General features: G+C 42.1%; 1 protein-coding gene across 1 annotated transcript in view; it reads left to right on the forward strand.

The window, feature by feature from the left end:
- Window positions 1–22,223, forward strand: part of LOC132392113 (protein unc-80 homolog) — a 208,351-nt gene that overhangs the window by 119,837 nt on the left and 66,291 nt on the right. Inside the window, 6 exon segments of the mRNA XM_059965960.1 lie at window positions 1,558–1,739; window positions 4,868–4,999; window positions 9,180–9,366; window positions 11,048–11,179; window positions 11,330–11,473; window positions 19,060–19,160. Of these exon segments, the coding sequence (XP_059821943.1) occupies window positions 1,558–1,739; window positions 4,868–4,999; window positions 9,180–9,366; window positions 11,048–11,179; window positions 11,330–11,473; window positions 19,060–19,160 (878 nt within the window).

The following is a 22,223-nucleotide window of genomic DNA, read 5'->3' on the forward strand; positions in this document are numbered from 1 at the left end:
ACCCTCCCAACCATTGAGCACGTCTACATGAAGTTGCTGTAGAAAAGCAGCATCTATCATCAAAGATCCTCAAGCGCCTCAGGATTCGCACCACCAGGTTCAAAAACAGTTCTACCCCTCGACCATCGGACTGTTGAGCAAAACGGGTTAACTACATTCATTTAAGGACTGTCATATTGTTATTTCATGCTCATTATTTATTTATTATTTATTTATATCTGTATTTGCCCAATTTGTTTACTGATGCTTACAATTACAGTTCTATAGGTTTGCTAAGTATGCCTGCAGAAAAAGAATCTGAGGGTTGTATGTGGTAACATGTATGTACGCTGATAATAAATTTTACTTTGAACTTTGTATTGTCTGTAAAATACATGACAGTTACTCACCCAGTCAATGTCATTTTCCCTTGTTAGTTTGCCACATTGATCTGAAAAGAAATCGGGGATGGTGACAGAGGTATCTAGGATGCTAGCTGTTAATTATATTTCTTTGAGTATGACTACATCAGGTTGTGGTTTGATTAATGTGTGAGATATTTCTCCCAATTTTGGCACCAGAGCTTTTATATGTCATTATTTCTGAATCTACTTTTGATGCCAAGCAATGAGTCTCCTGTCTGTTTTCACCGTGCTAACTGTTTCCAGCATTCTGTTTGGCTTGTTGTGAGCTTACTCTCCATGTGATCCTATTGTTTCTGGTGTTAACTTTCCAGTTTTGAATTGCTGAAGTATGTTTTTTTTTTCTCTCTGAATGCACAACGGATGGTCTGCCTTCGGATTCTGCAGGTTTCTAGTCACTTTGAATTGGATCTTCAGATCCCATTTCCCCTCAGCACTAGGAGCAGGCTCAAGTGGAAAATATTGAGTTTATTGGGAAATTGGAAATATGGCAAACAGAGCACTGAGGGGGCAGCTAGAAAGTAGGGAGCAGACTAGCGAGAACAATGCCCTTTGAGCCTTTAAATAGTTCAGTATCTTGTTATTGTTGAGATTAAGTAGAGTGCTGGGGAAATGTCTTAGGCACATATATAAAGCTGGGATGCCCAAGATTTTTGCACAGTACTGTAGCAATTTTATGTATTACACGGCACTACTACCACAAATAAAACAAATGTCATGACATGTGAGTTGCTATGCTTCCTGATTCTGATGTAAGTCTCTACTGTGGACTGAGAGTGGGAAGGGGCCAGAGAGAAGGGAATCATGGTTGGGAAAAGGAGAGAGCAGGAAGCACCAGAGAGACATTCAGTAATGATCAATAAACCAATTGTTTGGAATCAAATGACCTTGCCTGTTATCTCAGGGCTAGGGTTGTTTCCACCTACACCGCCCCCTGCCCTTGCAACTCTGTCTCTACCACTTGTCCCACACCCCTCTGATGGTGCTCCACCCCTGACATTCCCAACAGCCTTTGCTCCCACCAGATTTACAAACTTGCTCCATGTTGACAAATACAGTACTGTGCAAAAGTCTTAGGCAACTGAGCTACACACACACACACACACACACACAGAGTGAATGTTTTTATATATATTATATTTTCCCCTTTTTACAGCTGCTATGTTTCTGTTGTGTGCGGTAAAAGTTCCTGATGCTGTATCTGATATGGTAATGTCCGAATTTCACCATCCAGAAGCAGTACAACGAATCAATGCTATTGTGAAATTTAACACACTCTGGAGATTCAGGTACCAAGTCTGGCCACGGATGGAAGAAGGTGCACAACAGATCTTTAAGGTAAGCTCTACAGGAATAAGCATACATTCAGGAGTAACTCTGCCCTTGTCTCTATTGCTACCTCAGTATAAAAGCATCTACTGTTTAAGAATGGAGAGAAGCAGAAGAATGGTAATTATAGGCCAATTAGCCTGACTTTGGGGGTTGGCAAAGTGTTAAACTCCATTATTAAGGGTGAAGTTTTGGGATATTTGGAGGCACACAATAAAGTAGGACAGACATAACATGATTTCCTTAAGGGGAAATCTTACCTGACAAATCTGTTAGATTTCGTTGAGGAAACAACAGGCAGAATAGACAAAGAAGTGTCTTTGGATATTGTTTACTTGAATTTGACCAGGTGCCACATATGAGGTTGCTAAACAAGAGCCCATAGTATTACACTAAAAATACTAGCATGATGTCTGCTTGGTTGCCAGTAATCAAAGAACTAGATTATACAAGAATGGGAGTCATGATGAGGCTTTATAAGGCATTGATCAGACAACATATGGAGTATTGTGAGCTGCTTTGGGCTCCGTAACTTAAAAAGAATGTGCTGTCATTGGAGAGGGTCCAGAGGAGTTTCACAAGAATGGTTTTGGGATTGACAGGGTTGATATTTGAGCAGTGTTTGATACCTTTGGGCTTGCACTTGCTGGAGTTTAACAGAATGATTGGGGGGGGGGGAGGAATCTCACTTAAACCAACCAAATATTGAAAGGTTTAGACAGTGTGGACGTGGGGAGGATGTTCACAGTAGTTTGAGAGTCCAGTACCAGAAAGCACATTGTTCTGGTTTCTAGAGGCACAGTTCATATGTATGCAGTTCATTTGTGCGGAAGCTGATTTTTTATATCATTTTCTGCATGAGTTAATTTTAAAGCACGTGGTGGAAAGACCTCCATCCCCTTTTTATTTGCTCTTGAAACAGCAATATCTGTGATTCTTAAATTTTCAGTGCACAAGTGTAAAGGAGAATGAAATAACTGTTTCTCCAGATGTGATGCAGTGCAATAAAAAAACCAAAATAAACGTGCGAACACAATAATGATAATAGTAAAAAAAAATCAATACAAATACGTAAGATAGCTTATATACATAGATTGGTTGCATGTCCATAAAGAGATGCTGGATACAGGAGTGTGTACATAAGGTGACTGACAGGATATGATAAAGTAGTGGTGGTTGGGCCATGGAGGGGTGGGATAGTGGGTGGAGATGTCGATCAGCCTTACTGCTTGAGGAAACTGTTTTTGAGTCTGGTGGTCCTGCTATGTAGCCTCCTCCTTGATGGGAGTGGATCAGACAGTTCATGGGTGGGATCCTTCATGATATTACTGGCCCATTTGGTTGGATATTGATAATGTAAAATGCTGCCTGTCAGTTTCCCTTGCTTATTGGGAAGATGGATGATGGGGACCTGTGTGACCTTGATTGTAGTGAGGAATAGGCCTCAAGCTGCGGGCTTGCCTGCTGCAACAGTCCAGGAGAGGAGATACCGGAGGCAATGTAGTTCAGCGTCCATATTAGGTTGAGGGCTGGCCCTTTCTGTAGGTGCTGCCCCCCAGAGTTTGATCAGTGGAATGACAATCTTAATTGCATGCTGCGTATGTTCTCAGCAGACTGCTGAGAACTGCCAGTAACACCCATGCACCGTCATTTTACAGAACAAGTCATTCAGGGACTTGGGCTATTTGCCTTTAGTGTGACTGTATGTTTACTTGCTATCTTATATATACTATGGGTGCCTTGATCTGTGTATGACTGTTGGCACTGTGTTTTGCATGTTGGTCTGGAGTAACACTGCATCCTTGGGTATTAATGTTTAATTAAGTGATAATTAAACTTGAACTTTTCCAGCAACCTTGTGTGTGTGTGTGTGTGTGTATATATATATATATATATATATATATCCTTGATCGTGGCGAAGCTAGTGCCAGTGATGTGTTGGACAGTTTTGACTACCTGTTGAAAAGCCTTCCTGTCTACCGCAGTGCGGTTTCCATATCATGCAGTGATACAGCTTGTCAGGATGCTCTCTACTGCACATCTGTAGAATGATGCATGTATGTGTATAGTCTGGTTCTCTTCAGCCTCCTTAGAAAGTGGAGCTGTTATTGAGCTTTCTCTGATCTCATCCATGTATAAAACTAGGACTTCCAGAATGTCTCTGCATTGTTCAGATGAAGATTACCTGGGCCATGTTCATAGTTCCTTGATTGTGTTTGTCACTTTCCCCAAGTTCTGCTCTCATTCCATGCTCTCACATTCAGAAGCACAGTTGGTGATTATCTTTCTTCATCTCACCCACCTCATCAGACTATGTTCAATGGATAATCCTCAACCCCCCCCCCCCCCAGATATGATGGTTCCAGATGAAGCAACAATTTATTTGTATTTCTTTCAGTTCCATTGCAGTCATTGCTTGTGGTGTGGTTACCAATAGAGTGGGTAGGCAAAATACAGTTTAGGTAGCTTCTTTATGCAAAGTCTCCATTAAATTCATTACCATAAAGTTGGGCTTCCAGTACTTTAATGCTCTGCTGCTGCTCATACTTTCCCTTTGGCTTCCAGAACATTCTAACAAGATATTTGCACTGTTCCAAATTTCTGAAGTTTTTGTATCATAATCATTTTTGTAAATATTGAGTGGTAGACTTGTCATATCATCTATTAGCGTCTGTGAATTCCAGGCCGATGGACAGCCGGATCTGCAGTGTTTATCCCTGACAGATGCTGCCTAGCATGTTCATCAGTATACTTGCCTTTCAAGGTTGTAATCCAGCTGTGTTCGCTATGTTAGAATTCCATCTCTGCTTCTGTTCCGCTAATGGCCATGTTTTTGGTACAAACATATTTATGAATTCATAATTAATATGAAACACTTGATGTTAAATATATTTTAACTTTCCTAATATGGCACTTGCTGTAAAATTGTTTGCTGAAGGATTGTGATAGGCATTTTCCTGAAAACCATCGGAATAAAAACAATTGCAATGCTACTTTTACACAATTTTGTGTTAGTGCAAATCCTGGTACATTGCAATAAAACATTTTGATCTTGTTGAAATTTAGAATTTTGTATTTGATAGACTAAAGAATTTCAAGTACACTTATCAGTGGTCTTCTGTGTTATTGTGTTTAAGATTCCACCTCCAAGCATAAACTTTACATTACCTTCTCCAATTTTGGGTATGCCATCTATACCGATGTTTGATCCCCCGTGGGTTCCTCAGAGCACAGGACGTGTACAGGACCCAATCAGTGAAGATCAATCTGTAAGTGTTTGCTTTCTAAAGTTCAAAATTCAAAGTAAGTGTATTATCAAATTACATGTATTTCATCATATATAGCCCTGAGATTCATTTTCTTGCAGACATATTTAAAAAATCCAGAATAACTGTAATAGGAACAATGAAAGACCACACCAAATGGGTGTACAACTAGTATGCAAAAGACAACTGTGCAAATATAAAAGGAAGTAAGAATAATAAATAATCACTAACTATTGAGAACATGATATGACGAGCTCTTGGAAGTGAGTCTATAGTTTGTGGAAATATTTCAGTGATGGGGCAGGTGAAGTTGAGTGAAATTATTGCCTCAGGCTCAGGAACCTGATGATTGAAGGGTAATAATTGTTCCTGAAATTGGTGGTGTGAGTCCTGAAACTCCTACATCACCTTCCTGATGGCAGTAGTGAGAAGGAAACGTGACCTGGGGGCGTGGGGCTCCGTGACGATGGATGCTGCTTTCCTGCAACAACACTCCATGTAAATAGGCTCATTGGTGGGAAGGGCTTTACCCATGATGTATGGGCCGCAGCCACTACTTTTTGAAGGATCTTCCATTCAAAGGCATTGGTGTTTCCATTCAATATTCTGTCTACCAAACACCCTCAGAAGTTTGTCAAAGTTTTAGATGTCATGCTGAATCTCCACGTACCCCTAAGGAAGTAGAGAGTCTGCCATGCTTCCCTCATAATTGCACCTACATGCTGGGCCCAGGTCCTCTGAAATAATAACACCAAGGTTAATGAAGCTCTGGTTTCTTCCTCCTATATTCAATAATCAGCTCCTTGGTCTTGCTGACATTGAGTTATGGGTTATTATTGTGGCATTGCTCAGCCAGATTTTCAACCTCCCTCCTACGTACTGATTCGTCACCACCTTTGATTTGACCTATGATAATGGTGTCAGCAGCAAACTTGAATATGGCATTGGAGCTGTGCTTAGCCACACAGCCGTAAGTGCAGTGTGAGTAGAGCAGGGGCTAAGCACACAGCCTTGTGGTGCACCTGTGCTGAGGGAGATTGTGGAGGTCATGTTGTAGTCAATTTGAACTCACTGGGGTCTGTAAGTGAGGAAATCAATCCAACTGCACAACAAGGTACTAAGGCCAAGGTCTTGAAGATTATTGATTAGTAAATAGTGTTTCATAAAATGTTTCTTATTCATACATGTAACTAACCTTCACACAGATTTATGAAGTAATAAAGTCAATAATATTTATAAGCCAGAGAAGACTCATAGAAACATAGAAAATAGGTGCAGGAGTAGGCCATTCGGCCCTTTGAGCCTGCACTGCCATTCAGTATGATCATGGCTGATCATCCAACTCAGAATCCTGTACCTGCTTTCTCTCCATATCCCTGATCCCTTTAGCCACAAGGGCCATATCAAGATCATTATATATATATATACATACATACATACATACAGATCCAATCTGCAAGATCTGGCAGACTTGGGAGGGGTTTTGGACAACATGAAGACAAGGTTCTGTTTTAAAAAAGGGTAACTAACTAGATTGACAATGAATTACAGTCAGCCCTCCTTATCCGGGACCCCTAGCGGATACCAAAAATCGTGGATGCTCAAGACCCTTATATAAAATGGTGTAGTATTTACATATAACACACGCACGTCCTCCCGTATACTTTAAGTCATCCCTAGTTTACTTATAATACCTAATACAATGGAAACGCTATGTAAGTAGTTGTTACACTGTATTGCTTAGTGAATATGGATGCTTTGGAGGAGGCTCAATAATCCTAATGTCATGATTTGTGGAGGTTGAGGGCTGAAGATCTTCAGGCGTTGAAGGTCAAGATGTCACAATTGCAGATTACGCTCCCGCTTAGCCTTTGTGGAATTGCTTTGACCACTTAATTGCTTTTTAGGAGCTATTCTTTCACAGAAACAAAGTAGCGACCGAACAAGATGCGAGGTGACCAAATGCTCAAACAACGAGTGCTGGAGAGAGAACTTCCGGGTTTTCCTGATCTGCGGTTCATTGAATCTGCGCATGCAGAAACCGCAGATAAGGAGGACCGACTGTATATTTGTTTAAAGCTATACTCCCTGCCCATGGGTGTATGAACTCTGTGAACTAAATGTGATGCAAAACACATGGCCTGATGCAGGACAGAACATGGTTACTGAATTTTACTTAATTATGTGTGTCGAATGAGGGTGAGTACAGGATGTACATAACAGTGTTACGTCCATGAAAAGTTTGTTACCTAAGTAATATGTGAGAAAGAACAGTTGCCTAAATAGTGTGATTAGGAACAAAATGGCCTTTAATATTTACTCTTCCTGAGCATATTCCACATTAAGAGCAGTTTTAGCTGGGGGTACCAGTGTTCAAAGGTGTTTGCAAGTTAACAATTCTTGCACTCTGTTTTCCATATGTGTTAAAGCTCTTGTGTAATTTTGAAGGTAACTTGGAGCATATCCTCGAATCATTTTCTGTTTGCTGGTGATCTCTTTCATTGACTGAGAATGGAATTAAGAGTCTGTTTTTGATAGTCTGGTATCAAATATATGAATGACATGGCCTAAACAACATTACTGAATTTAACTAGGATATAAAAGCACCTCAGTTTGCTTATTTTTCCAGTGAACTTAGAGAATTTTGTAGATGTTGTATCAAGTGATATTTTTTCAGTGCCTTGAGATGTCCAGGTCTCAGGTAATGTGGGAGGGCAGGGGTCACTGCTGTCTACGTGACCAAGTGTTTTATTTTGGGTCTTAGGCCCTAATTTTCCAGCACTCTTGGAGTTATAGTGTTGTACAGCATGGCAACCAACCCTTCAGTCCAGCAGGTTCATACTAGTCAGGGTTCCCAACTAAAATTGTCCCATTTGCCCACATTTCGCCTATATCCTTCTAAACTTGTCCTATCCAAGCACCTGTTCAAGAACCTATTACATGTTGTTAATGTGCCTGTTTCATCCGCTTCCTCTGGTAGCTCATTCCACCCTCTGGTGGAAAAGATTTCTATCTTACCCCTCTCACACTAAACCCATGCCCAGATTCCCCAATCCTAGGAGCAAATTTGTGTACATTCACCCTCGTGATTTTATAAACCTCTATAAAACCACTCCTCATTATCTTTGATATGATATCATTTTCATGGAGCAGCTTTTTAGTGCTCTTAACTATTTAGCAAAGGAGTCGACATTCTATTGAATACTCCTTTAAAACCAATGTTCTCACGTACTTTCCCCACTTCTGGACATGCTGATGATTTCCCGACACTCTCCCACCCTCATATTATGCCTCTACACCATTTGGGAGTAGCACAATGGGTCAAAAAAACCTGCCGTGGGCATGGTGGGCAGGAGGGCCTTTTTCTCTGCACTACGACCTTGTTATGGTTAAACTCTGTCCCACTGTTGTAAGATAGGAGAATGTAGTGATTTTTCTTGCAATTTTTCTTGTGTTGTTTCAAATGAAAATAAATTAATAGCAAAGGCATATGGCATATTTGTCTTCGACAGTTGGGGCGTTACGTATAAAAGTCAGGAAGTCATGCTGCCGCTGTATAAAACTGTAGTTGGGCCACATTTGGTGTATTGTGTCCAGTTTTGGGCTCAGGATTGGATAAGAGGTTTTACCAGAATGTTGCCTGAATTAAAGAGTATTGGCTATGAGGAGAAGTTGCACTAACTTAATTGTTTTCTCTGAAGCATCAGAGGCTGGGGAGGCGGATTCCTGATAGATGTATGTGTGGTTATACTGTACTGTATGGTTAGATGTATGTATGGCTATAGAGTCTTGTTAGTCTTTTTTCCCAAATGTTGGAGAGTACGACTTTTCAGGTAAGAGGGTGGGGAGGGGGTATAAAGAAGATTTACGAGACATTTTTAAACGCAGATAGAGTTAGTATCTGGAATGTTCTGCTCAGGAACGCACTGGAAGCAGATACAATAACAGTGGTTAAGAGGCATTTAGACTGGCACATAAACGGTGAGGTGTAAACCATGTGCAGACAAGCGGGGTTTGTTTCGATTGGCATCATGGTCAGCATAGACTCTGTAGGTTGAAAGGCCTGTTCCTGTGCTGGGTGATTCTATAAACAATGAATTACTGAAAATTATTGATAAGTTCTAGAATTGGCTTATATGCAGAATGATTTGTATTAATATCCTTAACTTACAATTTGTTACAGAAATCCTTTTCAGCTCGTGCAGTTTCCCGATCTCATCAGCGAGCAGAGCATATTTTGAAGAACCTGCAGCAGGAGGAGGAGAAGAAACGACTGGGTAGAGAAGCCAGCTTCATCACAGCCATTCCCATCACACAGGAAGCATGCTATGAACCCATTAACACTCCACCACCAGAAATGGAGGAGGAAGGTAACATCTGTTTGAATCACGAACCAGTTCTTCAGGGATGTTTTGGGGAAACAAGACATTAAAAGTTGTAATTCTCTCATCATGAAAGAACAGAGTAGTCTTCAGCTACACGACTGTGCCCAGTTTCAATATGTCTCATGCAACGGCTGCAAAATAAGAAAAAAAGCATAGGCTTGAAAGCTAAATTGCCTTTACTTAGCAGAATAATCTCTCAAATAGTAAAACATTATGAGGTCATTGAATTGTAGTATTCAAAATCAAGACTAGATTAGAGTCTTTCTTTGTAGAGTAGATTTTATGGTGAACAAAAGAGAGTCCCAGAGGATCTTCTATATCTTATGATGATGTGGAGCCAGTTGAGATACCACAAGTTTTATCTTTCCAGAAGGTCATTGACCTCTTGAGAACAAACTCCTGGCTTGCAGAAGTGTTGAAGTTTGTTTCCAATGAATTCAAGAATTTTCAGAACGTTTCCTTTCTCTGAATTGCTAGGAGGAGTTTTTTTATTCACTTCTTTCCCCCCAGAATCCATGAACTTATGTGCTGAGTGTATGGATTGTCATGGAATTATAATTTGCTCATAAATAATTATATTAAGGTATAGTGGATTTTATGGCTCTTAATGTTTTAATATCTTTATGATATTTGGTTTGTACCCTAATCATGTCCATTCCAATCTTTATTTAAAATTCCATATAATATTTAAAAGCTTGAGTACAAATTGTCTTTTCCTTTTTGGCAGACTCATTTTTAGAATTCTTTAAATTGGTTGGCTAGGCAAACAGCTCGAGGATATTGCGGCTGCTGTGTACTAGGAATTGAGGCTGACTTTCCCCTACTACATTTCTGTGATTTGAGACCCTCAGGTTCTGCCGTGGATGAGGCAGAACTTGGTGAAATGGGTGCGTGGGTTGCTGCGATTGCTGTATGCCCTACTCTGTTTGCATTTCGCCTCCGTGTGCTCCCCTCGAGAGAGATCTGAACTCCTCAATGCTTCTCTGCAAGCCCAAACATCATGCGTCACGGGTTCTCATGATTTCGTCAGGATGCAGCAGGTCTTTGAAGAAGTGTTAAAATTTCATTATAAGTGTTGTCCCTGAAGAATCTTTTACCATGGTAAAGCTTAGAGTGCAGTCCAGTGTTGTGCCCGCTGGAGCTGGTTGAATGTGATCAGAACCCTGATGTAGCTTGGGAGGGGATGCTCGATTTAATACTTGATCTATCCTATCTGAACTAATCTGTTAGTCCCTCATGGTCTAACGACATAGCTGCCAGTTAAGAGTTCAAATTAGTGTTTTTTTTTATTCCAGGCCTGAGTGCATTACAATTATGAAGCGTAGTCAACAGTAATAAGTGCTTTCATACTGCTGGTCCCCAGATATCATTGGACCCCATTTACGTCCACAGTAAAAAGAGTTCTTTATTTCTTTATAAGGTGTCGATAGTGGTTGACAAAACTTTAATTTAGCAAAATTATTTTTGAGAAAAGTCAGAAAAATATTGCATAACTATTATCATCCGTGATCACTAAAGTGAATATACAAATATATGTGTATTGCGTTTTGTAAGAATCTGTTAAACACACAAGAAACAGTATGAACAGATGTGTTGTGATTATACCTTAAAGATCTGCATTTTACTTAATAGTTTATGAGTCAGAATTTTTGATTTTCTTTTGCAGTTGAGGATGCTGCAAATTTAGCTTCCCGTCGGCTGTCTGTTAGTCCATCCTGCACGTCCAGTACCTCCCATAGAAATTATTCATTCCGCCGGGGCTCTGTGTGGTCAGTGCGATCAGCGGTCAGTGCTGAAGGTAAGTGGCAGCCACCAGTTAACTTGTGAGTGACTAGGAAATAGCTGCATTATTATATGTCCTTGTGTGCAAAGATCGTTAATTTTTTAATTCTTCAGTTCTTTCAATTATGATCGTGTTGAGATTTGTTAGTATCTGTTTTATGTGCAGATGAGGAAGATGCAACAGAGAACACTCCAACACATCATGTCTTGCAGCCTCCTCAAGCTGTATTCCCTGCGTGCATTTGTGCCACTGTGCTCCCGATTGTTCATCTCATGGAGGATGGGGAAGTACGAGAAGATGGTGTGGCAGGTAACTTTTATCATACCTTGGTTAGCTACTCATTTGGTTTTGAAGCAAACAGGTTTTTATTCTCTTATCAAAGCTATTAAAGGTTGTAGAAATTAATATTTTAAACTCCACACCTAACGTCATGAAATACTTAGCAGTTAGGAGCAGTCTTGCATTTGAGTTAGAAGGTTATGAATTATGGACTTCCACAGAATTCATCAAAAAAAAAATTGGCAAATGCCAGAAATATGTCCTGTGTCCTAATTCAACTTCTCCTGTGGACAGATTGTCAGAAATTTAAGACTAACCGCCTTGTTTTAGCTAACATTACCACCTTTTGTGAAATTCATTCCTTCGGTCTTCACCCCAGCATTCCTTTCTCATTCTCTCTGTCCCTTCCCCCACTCTGCAATTTGAAACATGTTTGACTTCAAGCCTTCTTTAGTTAACGTTCAGGTTTATTGTGTAATAGATATACATTAACAAGATATAAATGCCATGAAAGTGAGCTTTTTGCAGCAGCAGTGTGGTATATTATCCAAGTAGCACCAGAAGGTATATTCTGCAACTATAAGATGAGGACAAATGAACATAAGTTTAAATTAACATAATGTGTGCGTGTGTGCGTGCGCGCGTGTGTGCACTTTAAATGGACTAAATGGACTTTATCCTGCTTAGGCTGAGTTTGTTTTCTCTAGAATGAAGGAGGATGAAATATATAAGATTATGAAAGACATAGATATTCAAAGTCACTTCCCAAAAGTAGGGTTATCAAAAACTTCAAGTGCTCCAAGTACAGTAGCAAACACATCCATCTGAACAGCAATGTCCTTCAAACTCTCTTCTATGTTTTCCTGCTGAAGTGCATGATGCACCATCAATAACTCTCGGAGAGTTCTATTCTCCACCGTAACATTTTACCATTTTTGATTTTGCCCCGCTGTTGGTTGCTGAACATGAACGCAACTGAGTGCTGGTCGGTCAGCAAGGTGAACCTTTTGCCAGGGAGATAGTGCCTCCAGTGCCTAATAGCTTCCACTATGGCCTGGGCTTCTTTCTCCACCATGGAGTGCCGAATTTAAGGGCCTTGAAGGGTACGAGAGAAGAATGCTACTGGCCTGCCTGATTGAAGGTAGCAGCCAGCGCGAAGTCAGAGGCGTCACTCTCTACTTCGAAGGGAATGGTCTCGTCCACCGCATGCATCGTTGCTTTGGCAATGTCCCCTTTAATGCAGCTGAAGGCCACGTGGGCCTCGGCTGAGAGGGGAAATGTGGTGGACTTGATCAGGGGGCGGGCCTTGTCTGCGTAATGAGGGACCCATTGGGCGTAATAGAAAAAGAAGCCGAGGCACCGTTTGAGGGCTCTGACAGTGGTGGGAAGAGGGAGTTCTAACAGGGGGCGCATGCGGTCTGGATCTGAGCCAATGACCCTGTTCCCCATGACATACCCAAGGATAGCGAGTCAGGTGGTTCCAAACACACACTTGTCCCTGTTATAAGTAAGGTTCAGGGCTTTGGCCACTTGGAAAAATCATTGGAGGTTGGTGTTGTGATCCAGCCAGTCGTGACCACAGATAGTGATGTTATCCAGATAGGAAAATGTGGCCTTCAGTTGGCACTGGTCCACCATCTGGTCCATTTCCCTCTGGAAGACAGAGACACCATTTGTGACACCATTTGTGACACCGAAGGGGACGTGCAGGAAGTGATAGAGCCTGCTGCCCGTCTCGAAGGCAGTGTAGGGGCGGTCCTCTGGGCGGATGGGTAGCTGGTGGTAAAGCGAATTTCAGGTCTATGGTCGAGTACACCTTGTACTGACCTATCTGATTGACCATATCCACGATGTGGGGTAGGGGGTACGCGTCAAGCTGCGTGAACCTATTGATGGTCTGGCTAGAGTCCACGACCATCCTATTTATCTGCCCGGTCCGAACAACAACCACCTGGGCCCTCCAAGGGCTTGTGCTTGGCTCAATGATCCCCTCCCTGAGCAGCCGCTGCACCTCTGACTGAATGAAGGCCCTGTCCCCCGCGCTGTACCTCCTGCTTTTAGTTGCCACGGGTTTACAGTCAGGGGTCAGGTTGGCGAACAGCGGTGGGGGAGGGATCTTGAGGGTGGAGAGGCTGCAAGTAGTGTCGGTTAGCGCAGCTGTCGGCATGGTGCTGGGTGGGATGTGTGGGTCGGTGTGTGTGTGTGTGGTCAGTAGCGGGGTATATGACAAAGTCCCACAAAACTGAGGATTCCTGACAGTGAGTGGTGGGAGGGGCCCGTCATATGCCATAGTCACACTTTTCAGGTGGCTCTGGAAGTCCAGCCCCAATAGCACAGGCACGCACAGTTGAGGCATGACCAGTAGCGCAAAGTTCCGATATTCTGTGCCCTGCACTACCAATGTCACTACACAACCCACCCGGATGTCTGTGGAATGTGACCCAGAAGCCATGGTGACCCTATGGCTTATCCGCCATGTCACGAGTCCGCAGCATTGCACCGTGTCCGTGTGAATAAAACTCTCAGTGCTGCCCGTGTCAAACAGGCAGCTAGTCCTGTGCCCCTCCACCAGGATGTCCATCATTGACCTTGCAAGCTGGTGTGGGGCGCTTTGGTCGAGGGTTACGGAGGCCAGAGTTGAACCGCCGTCTTGGTGCCCAGTAAGCACCCATGGGTCAGGGGCGGGACGAGGTGGCGCCAACAAAGATGGCCGCCCCCATGTCTTGCATGAGGCGGGCAGGCAAGATGGCAGCCCCCATGCCTCACATGCGGCGCTGCTCGACCCCGCTCGTGGTTCAGACTTACAGACCTTAGCAAAATGGCCCTTCTTCCTGCAGCTGGAACAGGTGGCTTCTCGGGCCGGGCAATGTTTTCGGGGGTGCTTTTCGAGTCCACAGAAGTAACACTGCTCAAACTTGTGACTGGTAGCAGCTATGGTCGGTTTTGGGGAGCTTGTGGACTCACGACTGGCAGCAGCCAAGGTCGATTCGCTCGCGGGTGGCAGGGTCTGCAGCGTCCATGGAACCAGCGGGAGATCGCGCGGCTGGACAGCATCAGCATTGGTGCAGAGCAACCTCCAGTGTGTTGACCATCTCGATCACCGAGCGTAAGATAAGATTGGCATTTTCCAGCAGCCGCTGGTGCACATAAACTGACCTGATCTCTGTAATGAAGGCGTCTCGTACCAGGAGCTCCGTAAGCTGTTCCGCCGTCAGTCCCTTGCAGTCGCAGGCCCGCACGAGTGTCTGTAGGGCTCGGAGAAACTCCCCGTTCGACTCGCTGGTCCGCTGTCACCACGTCGCTAAGCGATGTCTTGCGTAGACGGTGTTCACCAGCCACAGGTACTATCTTTTGAGGGTGTCCAATGCGCCTTGGTAGGTCGGCAGGTCCCTGATAAGGGAGAATACTTTCAGGCTGACCCTGGAAAGGAGAATTTTGTGCATTGTGGCAGGCTCAGTCACTGGAATCGCTTCCAAGTATGATTGGAAGCATGCAAGCCAGAGTTCAAAGGCAAGAGCTGCTTCTGGAGCTTGGGGATCAAAGTCTAATTTTTCCGGATGTAAAATACTTTCCATGTTTTAAAACTTCCAGCCAATAAAATTGATGCACCATCAATAACTCTTGGAGAGGTGAGGCGAGATATAGGCTTTTACTGGCTGGAAGAAAGACCACCACACAACATCCTGGAGACCGAGGAAGGGGCTGTGCCTCCAATCGCCTTTATACAGGGGTCTGTGGGAGGAGCCACAGGAGCAGTCAGTGGGGGGGGGGGGGGGGCGAGTCCAGACAGGTATATGTAGTTCACCACAGTGCATGAGCTCAGATGTTGACATATTTCATTCCATTCCATATCATATTGCATCTCCTGTGTCCGTTTTAACCCACGTGTACTCCCTGAAGACTTCCTGCATCTTCTGCACAGCCCGCATTGCCACCTATTTCTCCCTGACCAATTGAGTATTTCCAGTATTTTGACACAATAACAAGGTGCTGAGGTACTGTTGTATCGTGACAATGGTGTTTCCCAGAAGAGGTTGATGCACCAGCAATAACTCTCAGAGACAGGAAGTGAACAATAGGCTTTTATTAGCAGCAAAAAGAGAGCACGACATCTCGGAGACTGAGGGAGGAGCAGTGCCCCAATCACCTTTCTACAGGAGTCTGTGGGAGGATCAGTCAGCAGAGGGGCCTATCCAGACAGGTATACATAGTTTACCACAGAGGTGTTATAACTTTTCTTTTAGGTCGAAGTAGAAACTCCCCATAGACTGTTCCATAGAAAAATAAAGCATTTATTCCTAATGTACTGGCCAAAATTTATTTTTAAATCCATGTACCACATACCTTTCTATGATATGAAACTGTTGTTTGTGACACAGTTGTGCATTAGTTTGGTGGTTGCATTTCTATCCTTACAACAATGACATTTTTTGAAAAGTGCTCATTTTAAGCTCAGAGGAACACAAGAATGGTGAAGAACAGTTCATAAATGTCTTTTGTTTCTGTAATCACTTGATTTATCACTATTTCTGTATTATGCCAGGGATTTTATTTCATTCATAATGTCTTCAAATCTGAAGATACTTGCTACATTTTCTTAATGAAACCTTTTACTTTTATTTCCAAAATTTTTTTAAATACCTTAAAGACACACCATTTATTTCTATCCAGCTATCTTATATTTACCATTGCTGCATCCTCTATTTAAAATAACTTTACGAATCTTCAGTGATGGGGAAAGCCTTTCTGTTTGGCAGTGTGGATTTCAAAATCACAGCTATTATGTGACACAGGTGAATAATTGCCCATCAGTAATAATAATGTTTATATCTTCATTTAATGCTACACTACAAGATAAGTAATAGCAGCTTTCATTTGCATTGTTCTGAACTCATTGCAACATAGCAAAGAGTGGTCAGTATAAATGTAAACAGACATAATTCAACCTTGCAAAGAAATAAAATAGGTCTCTTAAACACTTCAGTGAAACCAAGCTCCATTTCTTTTCATATAACGTAGGGAGCATTGTGTTGATGCAAAAGAGGCAAGATCTGAGGGCACGTCCTTGGAAGATTCCAGGTGTAATCCTACACAACAGCAAGAGAACCTAGTGATGTGGATTCTCTGCTTGAATATTCTCAAGTAGTAAAAAATAACACCACCAAACTGAGCTGGAAGATAGATGTTACTGTGGGTGGCTTTGATTAGCTATTTTGGATATTGCAAAGGTGTTAAGAAAAATTGTGCACTCGGTATGAAGAATGTGTTGTTTTAATTATGTCCAATACTCTTGTGTGTTAGAAATTGAACTAGAAAAGTCATGAAATTGGCTGGAAAAATTGGTATAAATCTGGGAAGCTTCAGCATTTTAAGAACTTTGAAAAATAAAAGAAGAGCAAGAATTTGACAAGTAAGCAGTTCCATGTCTGTTTGAGGAAGAGAGCCAGAAATAGAAATTGGATGATCTAAAGAATCAAAGCTGGAGATGAATGCCTTGGGCAAGATGAGCTCAGAAGAGCAATTGGAGGTTGCGAGAGGGGATGGTTAGTTAGTTAGTTTGGGAATGGTCATTATCATGGAGAAAGAAAAGACTTTCAATGTTCCATTCTAATTTGTGAGAGGAATTGCCAAATGCAAGACCTTGGATTTTACTTTATTCCCGGAGAGTCAGTTTCACCAAACTAGATGGCTTCTACCATTGTGCAGAACCTTATAGCACAGACAGGACTGGTTAATACATTTATATGTTTAGAAAGATATCCTTTAAGCTGATTACTGAAACATAGGTCTTCCTTTTCATAGATCCACAACATTTTTTATGAAGTAAGCCTGGTTACTTACGTTTGCCTAGCAATGACTAGTGGATCTTTGTGGTGCTAAACTCTGGAAATACCTGTACTGGTCAGGAATAGTTGAAAGAAGAAAAGGCTTTCATACAGATGGGATTGTAAAAAATGATCGGTGGCGATATTTGAACATGGATTCAAAGAATGATAAAAAGATTATTTTGTTGTCAGATATATATGTAGGCTGAACTACTGAATTGGAGTCCAAATATTTGAATTGGAGATCTGGGCTTGTTTGAATCTCACCACCTGTACTAATGTTCTACACTACTGTCCTACACTAATTGCATTAAATTGTAATAATTAAGTTGTTCTACACTACTACCTTATGTGGAAGGAAAGCTGCCATTCTTATGTGACCTGCATGTGATCTGGACCAATTAAAGTGACCCACTCTTAATTGACACACACAAAATGCTGGTGGAACACAGCAGGCCAGGTAGCATCTATAGGGAGAAGCACTGTTGACCCTTCGTCAGGACTAACTGAAAGGAAAGATAGTAAAAGATTTGAAAGTTGAAGGGGGAGGGGAAAATGCTAAATGATAGGAGAAGACTGGAGGGGGTGGGGTGGAGCTGAGAGCCAGAAAAGTGATTGGCAAAAGGGATACAGAACTAGAGAAGGGAAAGGATCATGGGACGGGAGGCCTAGGGAGAAAGAAAGGGGAAGGGGAGCACCAGAGAGAGATGAAGAACGGGCAGAGTGATGGGCAGAAAAAGAGAAAAAAAAGGAGGGAAAAGAAAAACTAAATATGTCAGGGATGGGGTAAGAAGGGGAGGAGGGACATTAATGGAAGTTAGAGAAGTCAATGTTCATGCCATCAGGTTGGAGGCTACCCAGCCGGTATATAAGGTGTTGTTCCTCCAACCTGAGTTTGGATTCATTTTGACAGTAGAGGAGACCATGGATAGACATATCACAATGGGAATGGGACGTGGAATCAAAATGTGTGGCCACACTCAGGAACAACACCTTATATACCGGCTGGGTAGCCTCCAACCTGATGGCATGAACATTGACTTATCTAACTTCCGTTAATGCCCCTCCTCCCCTCTTTACCCCATCCCTGACATATTTAGTTGTTTGTTTTTTTTCCTCTCTCTCTCCCCATCACTTTGACTGTTCTCCATCTCCCTTTGGTGCTCCCACCTCCCCCTTTCTTTCTCCCTAGGCCTCCCGTCCCATGATCCTTTCCCTTCTCCAGCTCTGTATCCCTTTTGCCAATCACCTTTCTGGCTCTCAGCTCCACCCCACCCCCTCTGGTCTTCTCCCATCATTTCTCATTCTCCCCTCCCCCTCCTACTTTAAAATCTCTTATTATCTTTCCTTTCAGTTAGTCCTGACAAAGGGTCTCGGCCTGAAATGTCGACAGCGCTTCTCCCTACAGATGCTGCCTGGCCTGCTGCGTCCCACCAGCATTTTACGTGTGTTTCTTGAATTTCCAGCATCTGCAGATTACTCAGAAACCTGAGTAATTCAGTCCTCCATTTTATACCCATCATCACAAAGACCAGACAAAGCAGAAAATTTGCCTTGCCTGTGCTCAGAAGTTTCATTTGGCCTTCTAAAACATGGCCCCCACATTTCCTGCATCATGGAGCAATTGGGTCAGAAAATGTTACAAGGCCAAACGCAAGGCCTTCCCACTTAACATGGTCAACAGCCTTCGTAATTAGATGTGCCAGTGTATTTCCTTTAAGGAGTAATAGTGATAAAGTTAAAATTTTTATTGTTAAAGTTAGTCAGTCTGATATTTTCCTTTTTTTTCAGTGAGTGCAGTGGCCCAGCAGGTATTGTGGAACTGTTTGATTGAAGACCCTGCACTTGTTCTTCGCCATTTTCTGGAGAAGCTCACCATCAGTAACCGTCAGGTTAAAACTAAGATTTTTAACTTATTTTGTATCAATTTTGGGTTGTTACTCATAATCCTAGCAACTATTTACAATTATTAACCAATTTAATTTTGGGTAATAAACTAGATGTTTAAAATAAAACTGCTCTTATTAAGTATTAGCCATACTATAGGAAGGATGTGGTTGCACTACAGTAAGTGCAAAGGAGATTCACCGGCATGTTGTCTGGATTAGAATTGTTATGGGAAGGGACAGGATAGGCTAGATTTGTTTTTCCTGGAGCAATGGTGGCTTAAGGATGACCTGATAAACGTATGTGTAATGATAGGAGGTATAGATGGGGTAGATCATCAGAATCTATTCTAGAAGTATGAAAAACAACAAGACAGTGTCTCAACTCAGCTACTTTCCAGAATCAAATACACCTTTAGCAGAGCGTTTGAAACTCAGTTACAATACTGGCATCTAGACAACAATATTGAAAATAGCCTACCTACTTCCCATTGACAAAATTATGATGTCCATACTGAATAGTTGCCATGTGACCACTTACTTTCAGTCGTTACCAAAGAGACAGAGGGTAACATTTTACCCGTAGTAAAATGCTCTGCAGTTTGTCATGGCTCGTCCTTTTGGTTGCAGGTGTCATGGCAGCCTTGGACCAAAGAACTGATTTCTTAATGTGAGTTGAGAGCAACTACCCTTGACATCACATTAGTATTACACAGTCCTAATAACACCGAAGTCAATGGGAAACAGTACCCATGAGTTGAAATTATGCTTTACTCACAGGAAGACAGATTAAGTATTTAGAGGTCGTTTATCCCAGCCGCAGAATGTGATACCAGCGTTTCTCAGGTGCAGCATCATAAGATGTTAATTGACGATTGCAGGACATTCAGTTGTGTTTGCAACAGCTTAGCGAATAAAGCAGTCTGCACCTGAATGCAGCAAAACCTAGACACAACATTCAGGCGTGATCTGAAATTATGCCCTAAAGTGCCAGTCAGTGGTGGTTTACATCATGGACAATTCTAACTGCTTTCCCTTAATATTCAATGTCATCACTGTTGTTGAATGCCACATTCTGGGAGTCACCACTGACAAGAAATTCAACTGGACCAGTCAATTAAAAGTGGACAGTTCAAGTGCTGCATATCCAATAGACTTACTGCCCGACTCCCCAGATCCCTCCTACAAGGGAACGGTCAAGAGTCTGATGAGTTATTCATTACTTGCAGTGAGTGCAGCTCTAACAACACGTAAGAAGCATTATCCAGAACAAAGCAACCTGCTTGATGAGCACCACATCTGCTACCCTGAATGTTTATTTCTTCTGTCGCTACAACACGGTCAGTGCAACTGGATGCACTGAAAGGTGCTTTAAATTTACACATCTCAGTCAAGCAACTCTGACAGCACTTCCCAGACCAACAGACAGAGCACCGTTGGTACATGAGAGGATCATCCTGTGCCACTTCCTCGTCAATTGACATGTGGTCCTGACTTGAAAAAGCATCACTGATGGATCTAAATCTTTGAACTCATTACCCAATAGCATCAGGCACCTTTACCAAAAACACTACTGTAGCATTACCTCAAAGGCTAATAGGAATGGCGAATACTGGCCTTGTCAGTTATATCCACACAAACATCTGAAAAAGTTGCCAGTCTGTATATCTTGAATTGCATTTTTAATCTGTATGGATAAACTTACTGATTTAATGCTATATGTACTTACTGTAAGTGTGTTTCAACCATTAATTTCTCTGGATGAGGGAACATGGAGAATCTACTTATGATTTTACACCTTGTGATTTTACATTATGCAGAGCTATTTTCAAATTTCAAATAGTTTCATCCTTAACTGACTAAGGTAAATATTATCATCTGCATTAACCTTGTCTGAAAATACTTCAGCTCCCTTTTAAAATTTTTGCTCTGATGTAACACTTACCCATTCTTGGCTTTGCTTAGATATCATAAAAGTGGAAAATTGGAATCCCAAATTTTCATTACAAAAGCTTTTATAAGATTTATGTCACAAGCCAGACTATTATCAAGTATTCATTAGATTCATAATAATGTGAAATGATATTTCCTGAACAATGTATTTTGGGGATAGTGATGAGTGTACCTCAAAGGCAATACTATCATTTTTTTTGTCTTCATGAGCCAGTGATGGCTTCAAATTGGGGACTGGAATATTAATCACACAGTGAGTCTATTCATTTAATCAGCTTTATTTTGAATGAATCTTGCCAGAAAATAGATTCCTATTGGAACATAGAAATCTACAGCACATTACAGGCCCTTCAGCCCACAATGTTGTGCCAACCATGTAACCTACTCTAGAAAATGCCTAAAGTATCTCAAGAGCATAACCCTTTAATTTTCTAAGCTCCATGTACCTATCTAAGAGTCTCTTAAAAGACCCTATTGTATCCACCTCTACCACCATCACTGGCAGTGCATTCCACACACCCACCACTCTCAGTGTGAAAAATTTACCTCTGACATCCCCCTTGTACCTAATTCCAAGCAGCTTAAAATATGCCCCCTCGTGTTAGCCATTTCAGCCCTGGGAGAAAGCCTCTGGCGATCCACACGATCAGTGCCTCTCATCAGCTTGTACACCTCTATCAGGTGACCTTTCATCCTCCTTTGCTCCAAGGAGAAAAGGCCAAGTTCATTAAACCTATTCTCATAAGGCATGCTCCCCAATCCAGGCAACATCCTTGTAAATCTCCTCCACACTCTCTCCTTCCTCTAATGAGGTGACCAGAACTGAACACAGTACTCCAAGTGGGGTCAAACTAAGGTCTAATATAGCTGCAGCATTACCTCACAGTTCTTGAACTCAATCCCACAGTTGATAAGGCTAACACACTAAACCACATTGTCAACCTGCGCAGCAGGTTTAAGTGTCCTTTGAGCACAGACCCCAAGATCTCTCTGATCCTCCACGTTGCCAAGCGTCTTATCATTAATATTATATTCTGTCTTCTTCCAAAGTGAATCACTTCACTCTTATCTGGGTGGAGCTGAATCTGCCACTATGCAGTTCTGCATCCTGTCAAT

This window comes from Hypanus sabinus, chromosome 4 (genome assembly GCF_030144855.1).
Source record: "Hypanus sabinus isolate sHypSab1 chromosome 4, sHypSab1.hap1, whole genome shotgun sequence".
Classification (NCBI taxonomy): Eukaryota; Metazoa; Chordata; class Chondrichthyes; order Myliobatiformes; family Dasyatidae; genus Hypanus; species Hypanus sabinus.